Source organism: Pseudomyrmex gracilis, unplaced genomic scaffold, assembly GCF_002006095.1.
Source record: "Pseudomyrmex gracilis isolate BER0280 unplaced genomic scaffold, ASM200609v1 scaffold_74, whole genome shotgun sequence".
Taxonomy (NCBI): domain Eukaryota; kingdom Metazoa; phylum Arthropoda; class Insecta; order Hymenoptera; family Formicidae; genus Pseudomyrmex; species Pseudomyrmex gracilis.
The window spans coordinates 589100-606178 of NW_018020658.1; the positions used below are offsets into that span (position 1 = coordinate 589100).

Below are 17079 nucleotides of genomic sequence, written 5' to 3' on the forward strand. Positions count from 1 at the left end.
TATATATATATATATATATATATATACTATATATATATACATATATATATATATATCTCAAGATGTATGAAATCGACAACCACCTCAATGAAGATTCAAAAGAGCGAACTTGAAAACTGTTCATGTATAGTAAAGAATCAACTGTTGAGGTTGCCAGACATAGATAACCATGAATATTAATTTTAATAGATATAGTACTTTAATATAATAATCCATAAAAATTGGATTTATATATCGCTTTGTTGGTGCAATTCATTTTCACAATTCATCGGAATTCTATGTGAGTTACATATGTGTGGAAAGCAAGAAGAGTTTATAATGCAAATAAAAAAGTTATGTCATCGATAACACATATGGATGTTCAATAATGAGAAATGAAACAAACTGAGATTTGAGATCGGGAGTTTTATCGCATTCAATGCGAATGAAATATATCACGTCACAATGTGACGTCTATATATATATATATATATATATATATATATTCGTAAGGATTAGCGTAATTTTATCTATTTTATTTTTGCGTACACCGCAAAATACGAAGCGTTTCCAGTTTTTCCTGATAGCTTCGTATCGATACGAATCTTATAATCGTTATAAATCTCTTACATAATTTGTTGAAGTGCTGCCTTGCTTGCGTGTGTGTATTTTTTTCTTTATCTCTCTCGTGTTCTCTTTCACTCTCTTTATTTTACTTCTCTTTCTCTCCCTCTCTTTCTCGCGTTTTCCCGTACACTTCTACATACGTATCTACTGTGCATTCCTCGCCTCCCCAAGGTTTTCAGTGATCGTCTTAGGAATACGTTTTTATTAGGCATAAATGCATCTTTTTCGCATGTATATAACAGCTATATTCACTAAATTACATCAACGCGTCATACGGAAATTCAAAAAGAAACAAAATCATTCTGCGTTTTGCAGAACGATTTTTTTTTCGTCTCGTCAACGTGATTCACATTTCAAGTGCGCGCTTGAAATGTACGGGAGAGACGCGTGAACCGAAAGATTTTTTCTCAATGTAATAAATATATAACGAATGCATTTATAACTTCTTCAAAAGACAAGCACCATTCCTCTTTCTTCTCTTTAGCTCACACCCCGGGCTGTCTTTTATAACGCGCCAAGGGAGAAACACTGTGTGTATGTGTGTGTGTGTATGTTTGTGTGTATGTGTGTTAAGTAAAACATTGATATTACATGTAATCGATCGTAATTTAATATTGGAATGATAACTTCGCCTCCGTTCGGTCAATCAAAGACTACCGGGAATCGAAAGTTACACAAGTGTTGAGACTGTAAGGCCGAGTGTGGCCAACTCAGCATTTTCTCAGACGCCGTCGCTATTGCACTCGTTACCCCGGCCACAGTGTCAGCCACTCACTTGGTCTGATTGTTCTGTTGTTCTAACGGCGGTGTCAGAGAAACCGTCGTGCTGTTGTTCAGATTTGACGTGGCCGGACTTTTGCGCGCAAGTTTCGACCTGCAACAAATAAAAAAAAAAAAAACATCGATTATTTTTTATTCATATATATATATTTCAAAGACAATCGTTACAAAATTAAGTAACGTTCAACAAATCGTATAATAAATAAAATCTAAACTGATTGTTAAGACTATACGTGCCTGATTTGACCAGCTAAAAGAGGATTGATCGCGTACAGCCAATCGTAGACCTCTTTGTCGCCTAAAGTTTGCAGTAAATATCCTCGGTGCTTAGTGACCACGCTACATGCATAAAATATTTTAGAATATATCAAAATATAAATTTTATATCACAAGTATATATTTTTGTTATCTAATTCTATCTCTTCGCTTGCGATAACACGATTACCTGAATGTATTCGGCACTTTCACCATGGCTAGCTGATCTTCGGAATACTCAACTTGAGCTGTGGCCAAATTGATAAGTGCCCTTTCAACGGGGTCTTTTTCTTCTCGGAAAATAAGAACGTACGGTCGGCGAACGGCCTAAAAGAAATAGTAAAAATAAAAACAAAAAAATAAAAAAAAAAAACATGTAAATTGTTAAATAAAATTTTAAACACACAAAAGAGAAATAGGATTAAATGTAAAAATTAAATGACGATAAACTTACCACCCAGCGCTTCTTCCAGCCGTTGGTTTTGTGTTCGAGAACGTTCAAGTAACCTTTCCGAGCGATCACCGGACTGATGCGTATTTCCTCGACTTCCGGCACGTAAAGCACCAGGTTCTCTTTCGACGGTGAGGACGATCCGAGCGGCGGTGGCGCGACAGAGCAGCTCTGATTCGCCGACTCGCTCGCCAGTATGCTCTCCTGGAGTTCTTGAAGTCTAGCCCTCTCCGGCGAGCTCAACCTAAGGAGGCACGACTTAGACCTGCTCCATACTACTATACCAGCAGCCTGCAAGTAACACTCCGGCATAACCCTGACCACGAGCCAATTGTGCTGGCGGTTGTCTTTGATGTGTCGAGACACACGAATCTCGACCATCGCATGTTGAAGCAAATGCAAAAGCAGATGCCTCAGAAGTTTAGATCGCTTGAAAGAAGCGCGATAATCTGGCGTATATCTGGCCAAAGCTAGGAAACGTAAGAGAAACTAGCGTATTAAGAAAATAATTTTGTTTTTTAAATTACTTCAACTCGATCACTTCGACAATATCTATGAAATACTTATTTATATGCATTAAAGTGTAATAAAATTACACTTATCGAAAACAATTCAGTAACAAAACAACTGTCTTCGAATATTATCCTTTACAACTGTCGGATATTTTAAAATCTAAGAGAGAAACGCAATATAAAATCACGACGAAGCAAAGCATTGACAACCGCTACTAGCAGGAGCAGTCACAGGCATGCAGGGAGGGTTACCTGCTCTAAGAAATGGTTAGCTCTCGCGTATACTGACTCTTGAGATGAGGACGATATAACCGAGGACATCATAGACGCGGACAAATCGGTTATGGTGTCTTCACCGGGCGAGACGTCGGAAAGCAATATCGGTTCTTTACTCGGTATTCGTCCTTGAATAAGCTTAATGTACTTGGTCGCCAATTCGCGCTCTCTCTCGGTCATTTCCCAGGGTTCGTAAACGTCTTTGCTGGTCGAGCGTTTCAGCTTCACCGGACTGGCATGTGGCTCGTTCGTGGCTTTCGCCACCATGTTACACACATCCTGCATCAAAGTATCACTGAATTTGAAAAACTATATGCAAAAATTTAAGATATTCTCAATTAGATAACTAAAAATTCGTTGATTGTCTTTCCGATCCTGTGCAGCAGACAATATATAACTTGCCTTTTCGGTTTTTGTAAAATCGTAAAACGGCTTATTGCAGAACGGTACTTTGTCGATACCAAGCTTTTCCCTCAATAGCAACGTGTGTCGTACTCTCTCCACCTCTTCGAGTCTCGTCAATTTCTCGAGCTCCCATTGATGATCAAATATCAAACTGTCACCGCGTGGTCTCCATCCGTGTAGATTTTCCTCGCCTCTGACGTATGTCGAACTCGTGTCTAAGACGCGACGTTGACGTCTTTGAACTCCTGTAAACAAACAGGGACGGAAAAGGAATCGAAAAGAGAGGAAAAGGTCAAAAGTATGAGTATAAATGTATAAAATAGTTATTATTAAAGAAACAATTCAATTGTTCTTACACTAATGAATGTGTGGGTAAGAATAGATAATAGGGAATAATATTATAAATCGCAAAATATCATTTCGGAATTAAAAAAAAAAGTTCAATTGTGCACGTAATCTAATAGTAATTTAACACAGAAAATATTGATAATCTATCGCCATTTTGTGACACGTTACGCATACGATTTATATAGAAATGTAAATATGTGTCGAAGTTGCTGAAGAAACAATGATGAAGAATTTAAAGCGAAATCTGACACAATTTTATTTCGATGATGCTTTTTATGATGACGCGCGGGACTACACTATGGTTAGACATAACAAACCTGGGCTACCTGCTTCCGAAGAACGGCGAAGCACTAATTCGTAGACACCGCTGAGTCGATTTGCCTCCTGGTTGCGATAACTGCCGCTGAACAGATGTTTGAACGAGCGTGGCCCGACTCTCGCGTCCCTTCCATAAATTATCATACTTAGATCTTTCGTAATAATTGCGGGTCTTCCGCAATTCTCCAGCTGATAAACATAATTATAAAAAAAACGAGTGTTATCAATTTTATGAAATATATTTTATAAACTCTCCGATGTGTGCGCGATATTACATTACATACGTACGTACCTCGAGATACGCGGAAATGGTCATGAAGATCTGCTCGCCGTACGACGTGACCCGATTGAGCAAGGCCGAGTTGTGCAGAGAGCTGTCCCAGGCCGCCTCGAATCTGAACATGGTCCGATCGTCGCCGGGAACTTCGAGGTACTCACCCGGGAAAAGACCTAACGAAAGTACCGACGAGTCATTGTCCTCCTCCTCGGGTTCCGGAGTGTTCCGAATGCGGCCGACCACGAGCTCGCGCACGTCCTTCCATCTCAACTCGGAAGCCGGCTCATGTACGATGGTGATTCGTATACGTCGCTGTATACCCTGATGAAGTAGGAACAGTCCGCGGCATGGCAGATCGTCGCTGTGATCTACCACTGACGGCACGTACTCGCCGTTCGGTGCCAGTTCGCAAATCTCGAACCAGACCAGCACGTCGTATTTGGCGTGAACGTGGGACGTACTCGGCGACGGAAGGACGCTTCCGAATTTCGGCGAACGTACCGGCTGGCTGATCGGTATGGATGGCGGAAGCATCCTCTTCGGCGGTTGCCGCACGCTGCTATGTCAAATACGTGTTTAAAAAATGTGTCTACATATTCTTAAGTCATTCTTAAGTCATAAATCTTGTTAAACAGCTTAACACTCACTATTCCAATTTCGCATCCTTGTGCAGCGGATGCTGTTGATAATGACCGAACACTTCAAAAACTATAGGTTGCGTCTTCAAGTACTCCAGGAATGACTTGGTAACTGTTACCGTAATCTGTATCAATAAATAAAATGTGTAACACATCAATTCATAAGATCACAGCTGGTCACTTGCATAAAAAAATTTTGTGCAAAGAGATACTTGCATTTTGTACGTGATAAAATCCAGGTGGATTGCCTTTGCCTGTATTCTTTACCGGTTCTGTTGAGAAAGCTTCGTCATGTCGATGTAGAAAACTGAGAAAGAGCAATTAATAATATAAATTACAAAACTCACATATCGTGTGTAAAAAGAAAATCGAAATCAAATCGATAGACGGACTTACTTGAACTGGCAGAAAATATCAGCGTATTCGGTGGAGATGCCCATAGCCTGAAGAACCGTTACCCTGAAAGTAAATTCCGCACCGGGTTGCAGATGATCCGGCAACTCTTCCTCTTTCATGTCGCTCGAGACCGAGCTGTCACCTCGGCCGCTATCGGCATCTCCTATATCGTCCTCGTCCTTGATGTCTTTCTGATTCACGTCGTTGTGTCCCTCGACCACGCGCTCCTCGTGCAGTATCATCTGCCGATTTTTCTCCAGAGTTTGAGCCAGAAGCGAGCTGCGCTTGTTGTGCTTATAACCGCCGAACAAGTCGTCCTCGAAAGAGATTCGTGCTGATTGTCTGACGCCGCTTGAATATTCGCTGTTTTCCTCTTCTGGAAGAAGGGTTCGTTATGTACATCTTATATGCACGGAAAAGTTTTATATAAAGTCGCGCGAAACATTTGTAATCGCGACAGAAATACGAATTACATACCAACTACAGCTTGAACAGCGACTCGCAAATAACCCTTAACGTCACCCTTCTCATTTACAATCGCTACTTTGTGAATTAACGGCACTGGATACATGAGATTGCTCAGATACACGAAAGCTCTGAAAATTTGATATAGAATAGAAAATGTTTTATTTACGAAATCGCGCGTAATATCGCATCACATCTCTTGTATTAATTTACCTGCCAACCATGCGGAACCACGGAAATCTGTCGTAAAACGGATCGCCGCCTGTAATAGATTCGATGTTGAAGTCCGGAGATGTCGGCGACAACTCGGCTTCGTTGTGATACATCTCGCGCATCAATTCCAGCCGTTGTCTAAAAAAATACAACAAGATCATCATTCATTATGATTCTCCGTGTGCGACAATTCTGTGTGATCGTAATGTATGATTATACAATTCGTGTGTCATATCAATCAAAAAAGTATTTTCTGAGAAAAAATTCTTTCGCACACATATAATCGCATTCGAATCCGTTAACAGAAATATAAATAATATAAAAAAAGTATATATTAAAGTGCGCATACGTTTTTTCAAGAAACTTTAGAATTTTTTCTTTTTTTCTATATTAATCTGTATTTGATATTATTGCTTATCGCGCGGTTTCTCAATCGACATGTATCGCAATCTGATGAGATATACGTGCAATGTTGGAAAGCGAGATAGTGAGAACACGAGTTTAGCGGAGAGTAATTGAAGAAATGTGACGGTGTTTGAGAGAAACAAACGTGCATGAAATGTGAAGAAAAACATTTTTTCTCACACATTCGCACAGATATGTACAGCCTAAAGATGCTTTACAGCAGCTGTGAAGCGATGCTGCACAAAAACCAATGGTAAAAGTTAATAGCAAAAGAAAGTTCTCTCTCTCTCTCTCTCTCTCTCATAAATTCGACATCGAAATTGATTCTTACACGCTATGAGTCAGAAGTATCATGCAAATTTAATGAACAAAACTCGACCGAGCTCCAAGATGCGCAAAGCTCGTTTTGTTGCGTGCTGAAGAGTGCACGAATCGTGCCATAATAACGAGGAAGCCTCTCAAGACAGAAGGAACAAAAATGACAAAACGCGCACACGTGGCGACGGCGGCGATAAAAATGACTTTGTTTTGCACAACCGGTAACAGTATACATAATTATACTCCGAGAGAGGCTGAGCGTGAAGCGTGTGTTACTGTTACATGGATAACTGAGTAAGAGGAGAGCCTCGCGCGTTCGAGCACCAACCTCGAAGGCAAAAGATTTGCGAGCGAAAACTTGGAATTAGAGTAGACTGTAAGGCATTGGAAAATATCCTCTTTGGCCTCCGGAGTGCTGGGGCTCGAGTCCTCGTTGTATACGTGGCGCATCAGCTCCAAGCGCTGTCTATAAGTCAACATGTATTACTTTGCGTGAGTAGGCAGTGCGTCCTTTTTTCTTTTGCGATCTCTATCTCGGATTTTCTAACGAAAAAGCTGCAATTTTTCGCGCTCAATTCAATAGCGATTTTAATTGCAACGATACCAGTCGCGCGTCTACGAGAATCTTTTCCATCTCGCCTCCATTTTATGTGACATATGATTGTTGTGATAAAATAAAGTACGTTTTTCTTCAACACAGACAAATGTTCTTCAAACACTTGAAAAATGTGTTCGTGTTCGGTTAAACAAAACGGCTCAAAATAATTTTCTATGAGAAAAATTATATTTTTTCAGAACAAGTATCTTGGGAAACGATAAATTGTTGTAAACACAGAACATGCTGTGTACTCAATATATTGATTTTCTGATAAATATATTTTCTTATTACAAAATATCATAATAAAGAAAAGTTATTTTTAATTTTTTCATATCGTCAAGAGTTTACACTTTACGTGATAATGGGTGAGTAATTATAATAAAATTATTTCTTGAAAGTATATATCGAGGTATATATATGTTTTGTCTATACGAATCTGTTCCATCCATCGATTAAATTGCGTGTTTTAAGATAGGATATGTAAAAAGAACGTACCTTAGCTTGTCTAATGTCCAATAATGCGTGGCACCGTTTTTCGTGTCTTGCACCTCGACGGCGACGATTGTGCGTGGAAACGGTCTGTCATCTTCCTCTTCATCGTCCATAGCGGGTAAGAGATCCGGTGGTAGTGGTGAGTAAAGGGTATCGGTAAGTAAAGTAAATTGAAATTGGACCTAAGGAAAAAAATCAACATGGTAAAATTTACGATACTGTAAAAAAAAATGTTTATTTCATCTCCCGAACAATATGATGCTTAACAACGCGACAAGAGGTGCTTTTTTAATGTGTCATATCACTAAGTTTGCAAAAAATTATCAGTAACTACTTTGTATCAATATATAAAAATATGTATAAAACTTTATATATATATATAAAATAAATCATTATATGTATATAAAATAAATCATTTGTATAATGATAAGTATAAATCTAACGATCTTTCAATAACTCACGATTTTAACTCTTGCGGTTTTTCAAATAATTTATTATCACATATGAGAAAAATTGCGCATGAAAATAGCGCACTGATAATGACGTATTAAACAAAAATGTTTATTATTCCTCCCGAGAACGTGCAGAGAAGTTGATTTTGAAAGTATAAAAGAACATGGTGCAAGAAAAAAAAACAAATGAAAAAGCTGTGCTAAAGAGAGTTCCCGTTGTATATCCGCGACTATACCTTCTTTTTTAGTTCAACGGATATAGCATTAGCCTCTTTGAGGAATATCGCGTTGCCCCAAAGATCATCCCGTAAACTCGTGAATTGATGATATTTCCACTTGCGGAAGGCCCAAGCGGCCAGTTGAAACTCTCTCTCGGTCCAGTTGCTCTCTGCGTCAAACAATGGGTTGACTGAAATGCAAGCCATTACCAGGCAAAACAGTCAGAGAAGCCAAGCAGTTGGTAATCGATTAATACCAATTATTTCCGTTAAAGAGAATGCGCTACACAATCTTATAACGGTAATATTAAGCTTTTGTCATGCAAGTTAATTTTCATGTGTGTATCAATGGTGTAAAAATTGATTAGGATTTATTAAAATTTTTAGAGACAGAAAAAAGTGTGAAAAACATAGAAACTATGCTCGGATCCGGGTGTTCTATAAACAAATGTATATATATATATATCACAAATGTAAAGCGCAACCGTTCCTCATACTCACCAAAAATATCTTCCTCGATATTATTGAAGTCTTCCGGCGTGTAACTGCTGTACATAGACATCGTCATACTCTGTTCCTCCACCTGTCTCTGCAACGCGTCTATTCGCGCTTCGTAGCTCTAATTGTAAAGAAATTCTCGTAGAATGCATAAAAACAATCGCAACAGATGGAAAAAACTGCATCTATGTGTATTTCTATACGTACCTTTCGCTGCTCCTCGAACAGCTGATCAGCTTCTTCTTTCTCTTTACGAAACTGTTCCTCCAGCACGAGCAATCGCTTTTCCATCTCAACCTTTAGATCTATACCTTGCTTTTCCAACAACTCAACCTGCGCGAAGTCCCAATCAGCTAATGGTTCGTTGTTGCCGGGAGTTTCCGCCGGGGATCCGTTCGCTATTCGTTCACGTACTGCAAGAAAGAAAATACAAAATAATAATACAACATTTGTTTCCTTGTCCAGATGATCATGTGCAAATATGTATTTAGATGCATACCTTGATCCGGATGATTGAATCGGAAAACGTGACTTTTTCCCAAAATTACGCGCGAACCAGTCGTCAGAATAAGCGGTTCGGTCACTTCGCGACCGTTAACGTAAATCAAAGCTCCTTTCTTCGGTATCAGAGTTATAATACCGTCTCGGTTCTCGAACACGCAGTGCTCGCTGAGTATATGTGGCCCGCACAGCTGAACGTCTTGAGGTATGTTCGCTTCGGCGCTACCGATCCGCGTGAAACCGTCCTTGATGTAATAGATCAAACATTCGGACATGAGAGGATCCTCGTTCAGATTCACCAGGTGCGGCGTCTTTTTCGGAGAAAAGACGCCCACGGTGACGCCATCCTCTTTCACGGCGACTCCCATTTCGGCGAACACCGCTTCGCGCTGCAGGCGAATCGACTCGGTTCGTTTCAGCTTCTCTTCCCACGTTTCGTTCAGTTCTTAGAAATAAAACACAGAACGATACAATTAAAAAAAAAAAAAAAGAAAAAAAAGTACAGATGATGACGGTATAAAAAAAACTGATATATTGATTACAGGAGTTTATTTCTTTGTCGGATTAATTCTTAAGTACGGTACCTGCGATTAATTTCTCAGACGCTTGCAACTGATCGACCGCCTCTTCGGCGATAGTGGATGTGGTGTGCGAAGAAATTCTTGCCCGACTTTCCTTGGTGTCTTCCTCGTTTCGCTTGTTTGTTCTGATTATTTCGTCTCCTGCAAAAGAAAAGCTCAAAATTTAGAAATGAGAGAAACCGATGTGTTCGGAAACGGTCAAGCCTGCGTCAATGTTGAGATATCGCGTGTTATATAAACACCAAAAGCCATAATTCAAAGCGGTGGATGAAAGAGAAATATTTCAGAAGCTTATAACACATATAAATCATCGTTGTTGCCACTCGATTTCTCAAAGCGTTGGATTACTTGGGCAACAAATACACTTAGTGTCTTTTACGGAGCACTGGCATGCTTCAATAAAAGCATGATCTACTTGGTATATATATATATATGTTTTATTCGATATTTGTTTTTTTATGCACTTTTGCTTCTAAATATTTATATTAACTTCGTAGGTTTTCTCATCGCAATTCTTTCTTAGATTAGAAGATAATTTTGGATCTACTCTTGTTTTTGTATATGCGAACAAAAAAAGCGTAATATCAGCTGTCACTTGAGGTAACGATAATGTAATATTTTATTCAAACTTGTTGGAATTTGTAGAAAAATTACTTGTAGTTGTATTGGAGACAGAAGTGCAATCGATAGGCATTAAAAGGACAAACACGCACGTTAAAAAGAGAGGAAGACTAATTCGCGAAGCAAACATATAAAAATTATATAACGAAATTGACATATATAAATTGTTGTTATGCGCCTGGCGGTAAATATATTGATGAAGCGCAAGAATGAAACAAAAACAATCAAACGTTCTACAAAAGAGGCGCAAAAGATGGATGATGCTTGTCTTTTGTACTTTCTGCTTGTACGGAGTTGTTTATAGCGGATTTTTTTTATTGTTACTTACTAGGTTCTTTCTTTTCGTATGTAATTTTACCATCTGGCCCTACGTCGAGCGCAAGAGAAACAAAGAAAAAATACTGTGTGAATGTGATTGCTCGTTTGCGCGCGTTGCACAATTAATACAATTTAACTTGTGGCAACCAACAATTCGCGTCTCTAATGTACCTACGTGATGATTTTTGAATAAATAATTCTGGTGCAATCTACATACTTTATAAATTACTCAAAAATCTATAATATGAATTAATAGCATAATAGACAAAGTAAATCATATATTTGTTATTCCCAAAGCTATATCTTTCAAACAATCTACATATTATGTCAATTTATTAAGCAATTCTAACTTGGGAATTTATTGTTAATTTATGTATTTACTTATTTCATCTTTTATACTTTATTCAATTTATCTTCTTTTGTACCCTTCTTTTTTTTAAGTATTAAAAACCTTTTTTATATAGTCTCTATCACAATTCTTACTAATTTCTGTAGAAGAAGGAACAACCTACCTTCTTGCACATCGATGCCTTCTTGCTTCAGTAGTTCCCGTAGTTTCTGTATCTCTTCTTTGAGCTCTCTGATAAGTCTGGCATTGGCGTCTTCGTTGACCACAGCCTTGCAAACGATTTGCTTCGCTCGGTCTGCATATCTGTGCGCAAAACAAAATCAAAAATCGTAATCGCACATCTCAAATCTGTGTGCGTTCTCTCGAAAGCTTTGAGACATTAACTTCGATATAGGTGAAAAAAATACGCAATAAAAGTATGTCGAACCGTAAAGTCGAGAGTGTTTCGTCGTAATTGATGTCGGCAGGGCTGACAGCTGCGATCATGGCCGTTTTGGAGTTTCCTCCCAAATTTTCTCGCAGCAACCACGTCAGAACGGAATCTCTATACGGTATGAAATCGGCTTTCTTCTTTTTCTTTGTTGCCTGCAAAAAAATATAAATTTGCCAAAAAATATCCGTTTGACGTGGCTTTAATTATTATCTAAACTCTCTAATGTATCACTTTCATCAAAGCACTTACTGCCTGATAATCCGTGACAGTGTAACAAAGAAAGAAAGATAATGATATCAGTGCGTGTGCGCACAATAATTTAATATATAAAGATATTCAAACATACACTTACAATTTCAGCCAGAGCGCTGATAACTTTCCCGAGAGTTGTCAGACTTTTATTAATATTAGCTCCTTCCTTTAATCGCGTTCCTTTCGCGCCTGTCGAATCGGCTCTCTCAGATCCAGCCAGATCGACCAGCGATATTTTGCTAACTTTTTCCGTCATCAATCCGGTAGCGCTGTCGTGTTGCTGCTGCGTGAAGAATATCGTGAAGACCGCGTGCGATCTGCTCGACGTTTCGTTCATGTTGGTCGCTGCGACAGTTCTAGAACGATTGACGTAAATCTCTGATGACTTGTGATCTCACACGTGCATGCGATTTACATAGAAATGATTGAAAATAAAAGTTCCTTACTAACCTGGCTTTGTTACCTTCGTCTATGAGATCATGAATGTCTTCGTACGACAACACCGCCAACTTGGACAGATCTTCGACGTAAGGTCCGTAGAGAGGATGCTCTCTCACCCGAAGATTTCCCCTGTTTTTCGGATTCAACAAATCGCGCACCCTCTCGCAATAGATTTCCATGTAACTCACTTCCACCGAATACTTGAGTCGCTCGTTAGACGTGTAGCTAATTTTCCTAAACAAATCCTTACAGATTTGTGGTATTATTCCCTCCTGGCCCTCTTCCTGTTTACCCATCATGGTGTAGGATTTACCGGCGCCAGTTTGGCCGTATGCAAAAATGCACACGTTATAACCTGAGTAAAATTATTTTTTATATATCAAAAAATCTCACTGGATTGATTCTCAGTGACGGATTAGTTTCACTGAAAATCAATGTCGCTGAATCGCGGTGAAAGAAAATGTCTCTCTACCTTCGAAAGCATGTACCAACATTTCTTCACCGATATCCTTGTAAACCATAAGTTGAGTCGAGTAATTCTCATCATTTGGCTGAAATATTAAAAAAAATTTTCCCGGATACAAATCAATATTTGCCGAGTGTGCAACAAAAAAAAACAGACAATTAATTAATTAATTGTTAAAATAAAAAATATACACACGTCCATAGAAAAGTAGGAATAGTCGTAATTGAAGCTTTTGACAGCATCTTTGCTTCCTGGTGTGGCTTTAGGATTCACTATGGCTGTAACGCAAAAAGATAAAAAAACGGATGAACTTCGTGCGATGACAAGTTTCGCTCTCTGACAAGTTTTTCACTTGTCGAGTCAGAAACTTACAAGTGGTACTCCCGTTCATTTCTATGATACATTGTGCCTGACGACTGACTTCGCGATGATTGAAGGGTCGTACCCTCACCGCCACCTTAACCGACGACATCGTTTTCTGGATTTTCTTTTAACTCAGCGTCGGATTAAAATCGGCAGCGGTGTGCCGATAATTTTGTTCCCGTTCTCGCCTCTACAACAAAATTATCATTATCACGCTGTTGTCTCACATCGCGCACTTTATTAACAGTTCGCCATAGATAAGATTATTCATATTTCATTATTTTTAAACAAACTTCTGTACTTTTTTCATATTATATTCCTCGAAGTATATACGCACAATAAAAAAAAAGAAAAGAAAAAAATCCAATGACAACATACATGCGCTTTGTGAAGTTCGAATCATCAAGGAACAATGTCAGCGATTTCGAACAATGGAAATTCAATTTCCTCAAATGTACTTGCGCAATCAAATCTAATTAACTTACAGACGAAGCTTTGCGCAATATCAAGCACTTACGCTGTTTGCAGAAAAAAAAAAATTTGAATTCGCTCCTTTTGTACGCGCGTCAGTTATTTTTAGTTTTTTTTTATCTCGACGCAGAGAAAATATTATTAATCGTTAACATTTGCGATGTGTATTATTAGAAAATTTTACTTTTTATTAAATATACACAAAATTAATACAATAAATTTTGTCGAGAATTTCAATCGAGACGCACACTTAATCCGACACATACGATGATACACGACAGACTCTCTCTCTCACGGAATCTACACAAGGCTCTCAGAGACTTGATGCGAGCACGTCATGCATAAAGAAGAAGAAGAAAAAGACGTAGAGAGCGAGAGAAAAACGTTCGATGCTAGCGTCAAAGTTACGCGAGAAAATACACATTTTTCAATACGAAGACATCCTCGTAATTTACGTGCGAAACACCATTGCGCCGCCGAGCGACGGTGATCGATACGTCGTCCAAGTGTTTGCGATATATCCGGAACGGACCAAGTCCGGAAGGCGGGCGGAGGCGAGGAACGGCCACCGCGCACCGCGATGGTATATATGTGGATTTTTACGATCGATCGTTCCACGTTCAAGAAGGTACATAACGTTTGCCGAGGACTTACTCTAGCTTGCTTTTCGACGCGCCGTTCGTTAGTTCGTTTTTTTTTTCTTTTCTTTCGACGAGAAGGTGAATGCGCGAGAAAAAGAGAATCGCGCTAACGACACAAAAAACAAAAAAAAAAAAAAACGAAATGACACGCGGTCACACGCGAGTAAAAGTCGCGAATTACACTCGCGTGTGTTCACGCGTATGGTTCACCGTGTCACTATGTCGGCCATCCGATGAACGACGACGCGACCCGCGACACCTTCGACGTAGGCCACGTAGGCGAGCATTATTATAACGCGTTTGCTCACGACCCGTGACACTTACGCGTGTTTAACCCACATGCACGCGTGTGGTGGTATCCACGGTGCGACGGCGGCTATATAACTAACCCTCTTGTCCTGTGTCTAACGCGAGCAAACAAGAGAGTTCAGCCGCTGGCTGAAACCACCCCCAGAGGCTGGTGACGAGCACGCTGACGAGCGCACGAATACGCGCACGCGGGCGCCTGCGTGGTCCGGACGACGTTCTCGTCGTCGTCTTTGTCGTCCGGAGAGACACCGGAGGGTGATGTCCGGGGGGGGTAGGGGGATGCTTAAGTTTAGTAGGGTACTGCTGCCACTTTAGTGTCGGACTAATGGGATTATTGATGTTTTTCGATAACTTCTCGGAAAAAGCATTTTCAGTAGTGCATTATTTGTTCCTGCGCGATAATCACGAATAAATAAATAATGTAATCGTATATATACATGTACAAAAATTTTGATTGGTAATGACTAATTATTGCAGACCGTATTGTTATTGATACATTATCAGGCTCTTTTTTTTTCAGAAAAAATCAAATGATGAACTGTTGCAAAAAAATATCGTCGTTGTTAGTTTGTTGTTGATTTTACGGAATGATTTTGTACAAAACAAGACGATTTGTTGCACTCATTTAAATAAATCTACCAGTATGCAAAACTTGTATTCGCGTAGCTCGTAAAAAAATCCGACAAAATCAGAAACGAAACATCGACGCATCATCGTCATTTCCGCTTCGTGGTCTCGAGAAATTGTTTTGTCGTTTTTCGCGAAATAACATAAATCATCGTTTCAAGATCACCCTCTCAACGCGCCGATTACGTCTGATGATGAGTCATGTGGGTCAGCCCGAGGTCGATTAAATCCTCCTCGCGCCGGCGGCTTACCTTCGAGCCGAGGGTCAACGCGATCGCGCGTCGTCATCCCTTGCGTTCGTTTCCAGCAATCACGGGCTTTCGGTACGCCCTTGGAACGCGCTGCTATTCCGCAGATTTTCTCGAGCGGATATCACCGAGTTGTAGCGTGTGTGCCTTAGAGGAGGACAGGGATTGGATAAATTTGTAGCCGCGCTCGCATATACGTGTATATAATTACGTTATTACACGTGTAAAGCGCAAGGAGAACACAGGGCGCAAAAAGGCGAGCGAGGAAGAGCGAGGGGTTGCGCGCGTCGATCGACGAGAACCGTCGTGTGGTCCAGGGCCGTGTCTGGCCCGCGCGCGCTCTTTCTCGGTTTATGGACCAATCGCGTCGCGCCTTGGGGGAGAAAATCAATAGTCCGCGGCGGAGGGCATACCGCGTGACGTCAGCCTTGCAACCCGACGATCGACCGATGCGACGCAGGCGGCGCCGGCCAATTTCCTAACGGTGGAGAGCAATCAATAAGTAAAAGATATCCCGCGGATATATGTATCGGCTCTGTCTCTAATAATGCTCTTTAATCGCTAAGCTACGCACGCTAGTTTCTCGAAGAAAAAAAGACGCTCCCTCTGTTTCTTCCTTCCTGTCTCTCTTGATTACGTTGTATAAAAATCATGGTCTTTTGCGCGCGCGATGGCCTCCTCCGGGGGATCGCAAATTATTTACGCGCGCCTGCGAGAAAAAGCGCGACGCGACGCGACGCTCGGCGCCTCGGCTCCTTGTCTCACCCTGTCTCGTCGACCGTCTCGATGCTCCCGAGAGAGAGAGAGAGAGAGAGAGCAAAGAACATTTTCAATTAGATAAAGAAATTTCACATTTTTAAGTAATTATCTCGCGCCGTCAATTAAAATAAGTATATCTCGAATACCTATTATGGTGTCATCAGATAACATGATCTTTTCATCTCCTAACAAGTAATTCTAAAATCTTTTTTTTTTAATAAATTGAGTTATCGCATTTATATCGACATTTGTCTACGTATCGTCTTCAATTTTTTTCTTCGTTTTAAATACATCTTTCGCTTAAACAGTCAATCCAAAGAGACGAAACGTCTTTCTTAACGATGGGAAGCGTAGGAGTCGTAACGTTGTTGGGGATAAGGTACTCCCTCTCTCGAGAGCGCAACGAAAATGACGAGGGCAGATTGATCGCAAACTGAATGTCCCCGAACACGTTTCCGAACGCAAATTTCACGTTAATTGCTCGTTAACGAAGACGTGCTCTTGGTGTTATCGATTATCCAAATTTAACGCGTGGCTAAATAAAATTGAAGAAGATACCGTGTGCGCGACATTCGTAATCAGAACAATCCTCCGTAAATGGGATCAGATTTTACGATTCAACACAGTACACGTTCATTGCAAATCCTCTACTTTTTCCTAGAAAGAAGAGAATATTTTAGTTTGGGCATAGAAAATTCTGAAAATTTACACAGATCTTACCATAATTTGTTGAATTTCCGAGAACTTTTATTTGATATTAAAAATCGGAGAAAATATA

The 17079-nt window shown here is 40.0% G+C and overlaps 1 protein-coding gene across 12 annotated transcripts in view; it reads right to left on the minus strand.

Annotated features, from left to right (window-relative positions):
- Nucleotides 1–37: 37 nt before the first annotated feature.
- The window catches only part of LOC109854779 (kinesin-like protein unc-104), an 18044-nt gene continuing 1002 nt past the window's right edge, over nucleotides 38–17079 (minus strand). Inside the window, exons 1-29 of one of the 12 annotated variants that reach the window (XM_020428217.1) lie at nucleotides 15546–15613; nucleotides 13256–13436; nucleotides 13079–13161; nucleotides 12890–12968; nucleotides 12427–12772; nucleotides 12077–12332; nucleotides 11974–11976; nucleotides 11719–11876; nucleotides 11455–11594; nucleotides 10953–10991; nucleotides 10007–10144; nucleotides 9421–9867; nucleotides 9129–9334; nucleotides 8925–9042; nucleotides 8442–8614; nucleotides 7757–7935; nucleotides 5941–6078; nucleotides 5740–5858; nucleotides 5263–5638; nucleotides 5083–5173; nucleotides 4876–4991; nucleotides 4244–4787; nucleotides 3951–4140; nucleotides 3283–3530; nucleotides 2894–3159; nucleotides 2096–2336; nucleotides 1832–1968; nucleotides 1624–1725; nucleotides 38–1480 (exon numbers count right to left, since the gene is read on the minus strand). In XM_020428217.1, the coding sequence (XP_020283806.1) occupies nucleotides 1378–1480; nucleotides 1624–1725; nucleotides 1832–1968; nucleotides 2096–2336; nucleotides 2894–3159; nucleotides 3283–3530; nucleotides 3951–4140; nucleotides 4244–4787; nucleotides 4876–4991; nucleotides 5083–5173; nucleotides 5263–5638; nucleotides 5740–5858; nucleotides 5941–6078; nucleotides 7757–7935; nucleotides 8442–8614; nucleotides 8925–9042; nucleotides 9129–9334; nucleotides 9421–9867; nucleotides 10007–10144; nucleotides 10953–10991; nucleotides 11455–11594; nucleotides 11719–11876; nucleotides 11974–11976; nucleotides 12077–12332; nucleotides 12427–12772; nucleotides 12890–12968; nucleotides 13079–13161; nucleotides 13256–13355 (5136 nt within the window). In that variant the 5' untranslated portion in view covers nucleotides 13356–13436; nucleotides 15546–15613 and the 3' untranslated portion in view covers nucleotides 38–1377. Of the gene's footprint in view, nucleotides 1481–1623; nucleotides 1726–1831; nucleotides 1969–2095; nucleotides 2337–2893; nucleotides 3160–3282; nucleotides 3531–3950; nucleotides 4141–4243; nucleotides 4788–4875; nucleotides 4992–5082; nucleotides 5174–5262; nucleotides 5639–5739; nucleotides 5859–5940; nucleotides 6079–7756; nucleotides 7936–8441; nucleotides 8615–8924; nucleotides 9043–9128; nucleotides 9335–9420; nucleotides 9868–10006; nucleotides 10145–10952; nucleotides 10992–11454; nucleotides 11595–11718; nucleotides 11877–11973; nucleotides 11977–12076; nucleotides 12333–12426; nucleotides 12773–12889; nucleotides 12969–13078; nucleotides 13162–13255; nucleotides 13437–13624; nucleotides 13642–14371; nucleotides 14655–14682; nucleotides 14770–15545; nucleotides 15614–17079 lie in introns of those variants that run through there. The other 11 variants (XM_020428215.1, XM_020428216.1, XM_020428218.1 and 8 more) reach the window with 11 other exon arrangements.